The sequence below is a fragment of the Bison bison genome, unplaced genomic scaffold (genome assembly GCF_000754665.1).
Source record: "Bison bison bison isolate TAMUID 2011002044 unplaced genomic scaffold, Bison_UMD1.0 scf7180017864243, whole genome shotgun sequence".
Lineage (NCBI taxonomy): Eukaryota > Metazoa > Chordata > Mammalia > Artiodactyla > Bovidae > Bison > Bison bison.
Genome location: NW_011494815.1, coordinates 3,978,917 through 3,987,953, shown reverse-complemented (window position 1 = coordinate 3,987,953; position 9,037 = coordinate 3,978,917). Strand labels below are relative to the sequence as shown.

At 49.9% G+C, this 9,037-nt stretch overlaps 1 protein-coding gene across 2 annotated transcripts in view; it reads right to left on the bottom strand.

Annotated features, from left to right (window-relative positions):
- FBXO10 (F-box protein 10) overlaps nt 1-9,037 on the bottom strand; it is a 43,015-nt gene that overhangs the window by 13,749 nt on the left and 20,229 nt on the right. For both annotated transcript variants that reach the window (XM_010847087.1, XM_010847088.1), the window contains exons 4-7: nt 8,558-9,037; nt 4,844-5,665; nt 2,935-3,084; nt 1,573-1,709 (exon numbers count right to left, since the gene is read on the bottom strand). In XM_010847087.1, the coding sequence (XP_010845389.1) occupies nt 1,573-1,709; nt 2,935-3,084; nt 4,844-5,665; nt 8,558-9,037 (1,589 nt within the window). The remainder of the gene's footprint in view (nt 1-1,572; nt 1,710-2,934; nt 3,085-4,843; nt 5,666-8,557) is intronic.

Genomic DNA, 9,037 nt, shown 5'->3' with positions numbered 1-9,037 from the left:
AGAGACTGTTCATACATCCTTTATACTGCTAACCCCCTTAGAAGGAGTAAACACCTAAATGTGTGTTTAATGAATAATATGCACACATGCAAACCCATACTCTTATCTTAAGGCAATAATGTAAAAGATGGGAAAACAGCTCCATAATCATGTGATCACTAATTGTTTTTAGTAAGCTGCCTATTGGAGAAGGAAATGGCAACCCACTCCAGTATTCTTGCCTGGGAAATCCCATGGACAGAGGAGCCTGGTGGGCTACAGTCCATGGGGTCGCAAAAGAGTCGGACATAACTTAGTGACTAAACAACAAACAAAACCAAGCTGCCTACAATAGTGAAAAAATAGAAGCCTAACAGTAATAGGACTGGTTCAAAAATGAGGAATGTTCTGAAACTGACCAAAGTGATAAATATAAGATCCTTCAACAACATGGAAAAGTACACACAGGATAATGCAGGGGAAAACTCTCAGACTATATTTGCTGCACAGTAATTCCAGTTATTTTTGTAAAGCGCAGACATAACATGTGAGTCTTCCACTCAAAACCTTTAGTGATCCCCCCTTATCTAGACAGAATAAACTCCACCTTTCCCACTGGACTACATAAAGCCCTCCTCATCTGGCCCAAGGCTTTCTAGCACACTTCCCGGCAGAGATGGACTGCCACGGGGATATAAACACTCAGGCTGCAGTGACCACAGGACCCAAGATGATCTGGGACAGTCCCAACTTGAGATGTTTTACAGCAATGTCACAACTTGTGTGAGACTTTTTCTCAAGCCCCACAGGACTGTGTGCTCCCTGACTCTGCTATGTTCAGCTGCCTCTGCTCACACCACTTCCTTCTCTAGGAATGTCTACTCCCCAGTTCCATGAGAGGCCAAGTCCTACCCGTATTTCAAAGTCTTAACCCCAATGCCAGCTCCCAAATGAGGCTCCCCACAGTCCCCTCATCGGAATAACTCCCCCTCTCGGTACCACTTTGACAGCATTTATCACAGCCTGCACCACATGATGGGTGGGAGGGCAGATCCGCAGCCCCACTACCTACAGCTTATACCAGTGATGGATCACGGCATGCTTCCATGCTGAGGTCAGATGTAGCCTCCAATCTTAATACAGCATCCCAGGTAGCCACTAACAACCGATTAGAGTTGTCAAGTGAGTTGAAACCTCTATGCCAGTCCTATCTTAGCATTATTTCTGGACACCCATGTCTTCCTCCAGACTAGAGTAAGCTCCAAGGGAGCAGAATCTACCTGGTTTACCTTTGTTATCATTATTAGAAGTGCCCAATAATGCCTGCTGAATAGAATGGCCCCACATAATTAACTGGAAGGGAACACAGACACAAAAGCACAGAATACAGATAATATAACACAGAAGGCTGTGTTACTGAGGTGGGATTGTGGGTGAAGCCTGTCTCTTCTCTGCTTGCATGTATACAGTTGCTTTAGTAAACAAAAATGGTTTCAAATGAAGCAAAGACAGGAAGCAGGGAAGCAGCGATGAAAGAGGAAGAAAGGGACCATGGGTGAGCAGGATGGTCTGAGTACAGAGGCACATACATACCTCACAACTGGATTTCCGTGGTACAGGATGTAAATGCCAGCCTCCTTGTTTGAAAAGATTTGATTGTTCCGGATGATGCCTTTCCCATTGCCAAGGACAACAATGCCGGAGCGAAGGCCATGGTGGATCTGGTTACACTGCAGGTGAACAGGAGACACCACAGAAGGCAGATCAGACATGCCGGTGAGCAGCAGAGGGCTCAGTGCTGCCCCACGGCAGGGCCAGGATGCATCAGCAGAGGAAAACACGTCACTGCAGGATCCCAAGCACAAAACAAAGTGAATGGACCGGGCGTGGCCCTGCCCTCTCTGCACAGGTGCACACATGGATACCTGTCAGAGAGACTCCCGAGAGAGGAGTCTACCCCACCCAGACTCTTGGGATGTATTAATAGTTACATCCTGACACTTAATGCTGAGGGCTCTTGCCTTCATCTACAATGCACAGTACTGAAAATTTCTGAGCCTCCAAAGAGCATGATCATTATCAAGGCCACATTACCCCAGGGCCCCGGGGGCGGAGCCCCAATATGTGGGAACACTGACTAAGCACAGGCCTCAGGGACCACCCAGGGAAGGGAGGGGGACTGTGGAAGGTGTAGCCCCAGGGAGCTTAGGTTTCCCATGAGGCAGGAGGCCACCAGAAGGTATACGAGCTACAAGGACCTTTGGAGGTATTTCTGCCAAACTCCTCTGTGCAAACGGGGAAAGAGGCCCAGGGTCATACAGTACATTTGTGGCAGAGCTGGATCTGAAACCTAGCTTTTCTGTTTCCCAGTTAGTTGCCTTTTGCATAGTGGTTAAAATCTTAGGTTATAATAAATTATAATTGTTTCACTCTTCTAATTTACACCCTAAATACAATCATATATTTAAACCAAGAAGCTAGCTGTTTCTTTTCCAAAACTATTTCACAAAAACAAAGTTCAAGTTTGCTTTAAAGTGTTTCCTGCTGCAGGAGCTCCTATTCTTACTGGTTTCCAGATTTTCCCCTGAAGGATTTGGCAGACTCACCAGGGTAACCAAGTGTTTTTCAGGGCAGACATCATATCTTTATTCTTACTGAACTCAAAACCCACAAGAGCATATCAGGGCTGCAGGAAGGAAGGCCCTGTGAACTTCCCTGTCTGCAGGGTCCTCATCCTTGCTGGGGGAGACTTCAGGGATGTGATTTATCCAAAGTCACCTTCAACACATGGAGGAAGAGACCAGAGTCACAAGGACCCACAGAGGAAAGGACAGGAATGACTTAAAAGCAGGAAGCAACAGGAATTTAAAATGGTAGCATTTGCTTAGACATCCTAGAAAAGGTTTCTGAGAACTATGAGCCACCCTGCAAGGGGCACCAAGACGGAGGAAGTACCAGAATGAGAGGGTTGGACTTCTTCCGGATGTCCACGCCGGCCTCCGCATTGTGGCAGATGTTGTTGCCAGCAATCAGGCCTCCACCCTCCAACCGAAGAAAGATGCCCGATGCTCTGCAGTGGTGAATGTGGTTCCTGAGCATGATGATCTAGGCAGAGAAGAAACAGCCATTCATTTTCTGGTCAAAAAGGCTATTTTTTAAAACCTGTTCAGGGGCACCTGAGTTTCCTCCTTCCTGTCTGGTCTGTGCAGATCTGCCTGACTCCAGCTCAGCTGCTCTCGCCACGTACTCACAAGGAGGGAGCATCTCGACGCCCTTCCCGGTTTGGACCTGCAGCCTCTGTACCAACCTCATACCTGTCCTTCACTAAACCCTGGATGGAAGCTTGGCCCTGGGCTCCACATCCCCAGCCTCAGAGCAGGATGGAAGTGATGCTTAGATGAGATAGGATTAGGCAGGCTGCTAACTCCACGTGAAGAGTTCCCCAGAGGTCTGAGGGCACAGCTACTTTAAATGGAACCAAGTGCCAATCCCATAGGCACTTCTGCTGGACTTCACCTGCCTAAGGAAGTGCTAGAGGGTAAGGTAACTCACAGGCGCTCCTTGCCCACCTTCCCTTTGGCTTTTTACTTGTAAGACAAATACCCATTCTTGCCCACTCTGCATCTCTCTTAATGTATTATCTTGGGGTGGAAAACCCACTGGAATTCCAAACTAAGAGACAGTTAGAAACGTTGGTATAGGGATAGGGAAGCCTCTTTAAAACAAGACACCATAAGCCGGCACACAGCTTAGTAAGAGGGCGTACTGCCACTTACACTTTCTTTTTATATTTAATAATTATATAAAAACTTAAAATGTATGTTTTTTTAAAACTGTGTATTAATAATACAATATAGTATGTGAAGGCAAATTGTGTACTAACAGTAAACAATATATTACATTAGAGTTAAGTCCTGGGAGGGGTAAAGTGTAATGTAAGTACAATTTCAAGGAGATGCTTTCTGCTTATGATGGAGAAAGTTAGAAAGAGTATTGCTCCCACAAGAAGAATCTCTGAATCCATGAGCGCTGAGGTTGCAGGACCACCAACGAGCCTGGAACCTAAGGGAAAAAGGCACCTCCAAGGACATGAGATGGGACTACCTGCTTGTTTGAAAAGACACAGGTGCCATGCTAGCCAGAAAGAAGGGTTTGGGTAACTGTTTTCACAACTTGTTAAAAGCCAAGTGTGAATCAGTAAGAGCACAGAAGCCCCGGGAGTAGCTGCATCTATTCATTTCTCCACAGACCACGCCAGCTGCTCATGGAGAAAGGCTGAGGGCCGGACAAGAGGCCAGAGATACCTCCCTTCTGCTGGGCACTTGGTGGGAAAGAACAGTCACTTTGGAAAAAGCACTAAGCCCCTCTTGGATTTTCCCCCTAATTTTCCCAGAGAACAAGCTTCAAGCAGTTGGGTGAAGAGCTGCAAACCCCATGGCTCTCATGGGGGGCGGGGGTGGAAGACAGAAAAACAATAAACCCTTTATCCCTCAGGGATGTGGGAAGAAAATGTTTTGGTATTGAGGGTTAGAATTCCCCTCCTAGTGCATGAGGTGAGGCAGGACCACTGCAGAGGGCCCACTGCCAAGGTCCTAAACCCATGGACACACCTACCCAAGACTAAGGATGAATGGGGATACCAGAAACGCCTTACCAGGACAGCTCTGCCTCATTCAAGTCAGATGATGGACATGAGGCAAGTGTGTATTATAAGCTTAAGAGATGATGACCTTTTAGAAAATACAGACTAGCTCTATCCAAGCTCTCCAGCATACAACCACTGAAGCCCTCTCCCACTCAAAAATCATGTTCCTGGTGACCCAGTGAGGCCTCATGGGTCTGCACAGTAAGCCTATGACAGCACCTTGCTATTATGTATACACCGCACCGCGTAAGTCAGGTTCCGGAAGATGTTTCCTTCCATCTTGGCTCGGCCATAAGAGCAAACAAAGACACCTCCCTTGCCGTCCCGGAAGAGGCACTTGCGGATGAGGCAGCCCTGCACGGAGCTGGCCAGTGCCATGGCCTCCCTGTCCTTCTGCAGCTCCTGCTGCAGGGAGTTCAGCACCAGGCAGCTGGGCAGCTGGATGGAGGCTCCAGGCAGCGGTGGGCCCAAAAAAGAGCCCCCCAGGACTGGCCGTGGGCCCTGCACTTGGTAGGACAGTCTGTACGTGAGCTGGTCCTCGTCCTCGTCCTCACCACTGGGACTCAGGCCTCCATCGCTGCTGTCTGGGGTCCGGGCCACCCTTTCCCCATTGCTGCCCACCTCTGCCTCCTGTGAGCCAGCCCTGGGGGAGCCGGTGGTTGGGCTAGTGGGGCTCTGGCTGCCTTCAATGACAATGCCACAGGTCCTCGGGCTCCAGGCCTGGTCCCTGCTCTCCAGGTCAAGGGACATTAAAGAGTCCGAGTCCTCGGTGGGGAGCACGCCGGGAGAGGACCTGATGAGCCCTAAGAGGTGCGTGTAGGCCCAGTTGTTCTCTGAGGATGGGTGGCCCTCGACAGTCACCGAGTTGTTTTCACTGCCCACGAATTCACAGTTTTCCAGGACACACAGGGGCACGTTGTGCAGAAAGACATGAGTGTTCTTGAAGGAGCAAAACTTCACTTGGCAGGTGCCTGGACCATGGACCTGGATGTGCCCATTCTCGAAGTTGCAGTTGTCAAACTGGACGTGACCTGAAGTTGTCTGGGAGACGAGAGAGCGAGAGACAGTGTGTGTAACAGGGATAAGATCTGTTTTGCTTGTCAGAGCTCTGACTGCTCCAGAGGGGGTGGCACCTCGAGAGGCCTTCTGTCCTGCTGGTCACGTTCCCTCCCCACAGGGTGCATGTCTGCCAGCCCCGGAGGAACTGGGAGCTGCTCTGCATGAAGGAAGCTGCCTGCCCTTCTCTCCCTCCAGTCCCAAAGGGCGGGGGCAAGAGTGGAGATGGAGAACGGCAGAGAAGTTCACTCTGCAGCAGGGCCCTTCCCCAACTCCCCAAATCTCAAATAAATGCTACCAATGCTCATGAAGCACTTAGAATAAGGAGTGTGGGGGTGACCTGCAGAAGGGGGAAGATGCTGAATGCTCAGAGGGATGGGGGAAATGGAATCGACACATGTTAATACTGGAGATGAACCAGGAGACTATCACTCTAGGGATGATTAGAAATGATGGGGAAGCTTCCAATTTCCACAGACCCAGGAGCTGGCTGGGATGCAAGCCCAACTTTACCAAGCCCTCTGATGGGTAAGGGTCCCACATGGTGCCTCAGTTTCACAGAGACTGTGTCCCATCACGTGGCACTTCTCTGGGTCTCACCCTCCAAAGCACTCTCCCTTCACTGTCATCCTCCCTTGGCCCTGCAAGTCAGCCTCCCCTGAGCCTGTGGACTGCAGCTCGTCAGAGGCCAGCCTAGTGTCTGGACTCAGGACGGAGCCGGTGAAGTGGGAGGGCTGACAGAGGCCAAGGTGGCCAGGAGGGGCTGTGCCAGCAGTGGGAGGCCCCGACACAGGTGCTGGGAGTCTGCGTGGGAACTAAAGCTGGTGCACAACTAGAGCTGGAGACAGCAGGCTTGCCACAGCCCGCAGCACAGAGGCTAAAGAGCGCGGGGCTCTGAGGTCTGGCCGCAGGGCCCAGCTCCCAGCTCTGCCTCTCCCAAGGGTGTAACCTCAGGCCGACATGTCACTGCTCCAAGCCTCAGTTTCTCTGTCTACAGTACAGGGCTCACAAGCTAACAAAGCACCAGGCATGGAGCCAGGCACAAAGATGGCATGTGAGAAAAGCCAGCTATTATCACCATGGAGAGCAGAGTCCTCTGGGGCAGGGGAGTGCTGAGCCCCACAGCACAACTTACTTGAGCCCTCAGCTCTGCAGGCCTGACAGTGAGGCCTGGCTGCTCTGTATTTCTGAAGAAGAACTGTTTCTGGATTTCACACCAAGTTCCATGAGATGTATTTGAACCATAAAAGGAGGGAGTGTCCCATGATCCTGTTCACTAATCCTTGGACAATTTTACATTCTCCAGCAGTGATCTCCCTTGAGAGCTTGTTCCAGAACTTAACTCCCCTCAACCTGTCTAGTTCTTCCCTAGGGCTAACCTAACTTTTTCTTGATGCAATTTAAGTCTATTTTCTCTTACTTGGTCCTCTCTGTAGAAAAACACTGGCTCTCTAGAGATGCAAAGCCACTGCCAGGGTTCTCCTCAAAAGTCATATAAAACAGCTGTGAAATCACCCTGGCCTTGGCATTTTTTCAGGCAGGGTGATTCTGGCCCCTTGTCCTGTTATTAGTTAAAAGACAATCATGGACTGAGCACTAATATATGCCAAGCCCTGAGGCAGGAAGTGGGCTGAGCTACAAAGACATCTATGGCCAAGACCTACCCCTTGAAGATCTGTGGCTACATTGATGAGGGGGAAGCAGAGGCTGAAATGAACATCTTACTCCAAGAATAAATGTCTATGAAATGTGAAGGGTATGGAAATGAACAATTCTTCTGGGTCTGTAGATCAGCAATGGAAGACCTCATCAGTCCTTCTGAAATCTTCTAGGTCTAATTAGCAAGCAGCCTTTCAAGCTTCAAGGAAGACAGTACAATGTAATTTCAAAAGTGCTTAGGCTCAAAGGCCTAGATTTGAGGTCTAACCTAATTATCCACTTGAGAAAGTTATTAAGTGTCTCTGAGCCTCAGTGCCCCTCATCTGCAGAATGGGGACACATCTCCTCTGTCTACCACAAGATTGTTGTGAGACCACTGATGCAAAGTCACCTATATTATGATTACAGGTTTTGAACCCTGGTTCTGTCCCTTACAAAGTCTGAGACCCTTGCTGAGGCTCCGTTCGCTTGTCTATAAAGCCAGCTGACACTACCCATCTTAATCATGCTGTAAGGACATGCCTGGCACCCAGTAAGTGCATCGTAAATGACCGGTGGCACAAATATCATTATGAACCTGACAGATAATCTGGTTGTTACTGGTAGAATAGTGGTGGTGTAGTTTTGTTGACAAGGTACAAAATCCATGCACTGTAACCAGTTTCTAAGCAATGTAACAACTGCAGACTGTTCTGCCAGGAGCTACCAAAAGCTACCGTGCTTGTCTCTGGAAACAACTGCTCTGTTCCTAGAAGGAATATGTTGTTCTGATATTTTCCGACTCTCTCTCCAGTCACTCTTGGCAAAAGCCAGACCTTCCCTGACCCTCCCCAGAGTGGGGCTAACGTGCTGAAGGTCCCTGGCCTGCAGAGCGTCCCCTCTTTGGCCACCTCTCTGGGAATGTTGCCTGTCACCATGCGGCATGCTCCTAGAACCTGGCTTTCCCACCTGGCTGCTGTACCTGTGGCCCCAGTTGGTCCAGTTTGGAAGGGAAGAAGTACAAGGCAATTTTGACCTCCAGTGAGGGAACAAAGCAGAATGTAGATCTTTACTGATCCCCGTGCCTCCTTCTCAACTGGTGTAGAACTCAGAGGACTGTGTTATAGGAATAATGACTGAACTCTCAATTCCAACAAAAAAGGGGTTACAAACCCACCGAGAAGAGGCAAGACTCAGGGTCAGGCTGGGAGAGGCCATGCATCGGAGGTCGACACCCACCTTAAACATGAAGGGTGAGAACCAGGCTGGCATGAAGACAAGGTTACACAGGCGTGTGGTCGAGCACTGCTGGTCAATGCTGGCCAGCAGGGCCACTTCACCTAGCTTCCCGTGGCCTACAATCTCCACAGGCACCTTCAGGATGATTTCACCTTGCTCTTCATGCAGACCTGGGAACAGCAGGATTCGGTCAAACAGGCTGGACATGGCCAGGGCACTGCCTAGGCTGTGAAACTCATGGCCTGGCCCGACACTCAGGGTCCGGCGCATCCTCCTCCGGCGAAACAGAGAAAAGCAGACAGAGGTCTCCAAGATGGCAGCGTTCTTGGTCCAGGTCTTGGAGGCAAGGTAATGCTGCTTGAAGGCCTCCCTCCAAGACTCAGGCTCCACATCAGGCTGGTTGGGCCAGTTGGGGTGGCGGCACTCAGCACAGCCCAGATACAGCTGCCGCCAGCGAGTCCTGTCGAGACTAAGGATCAG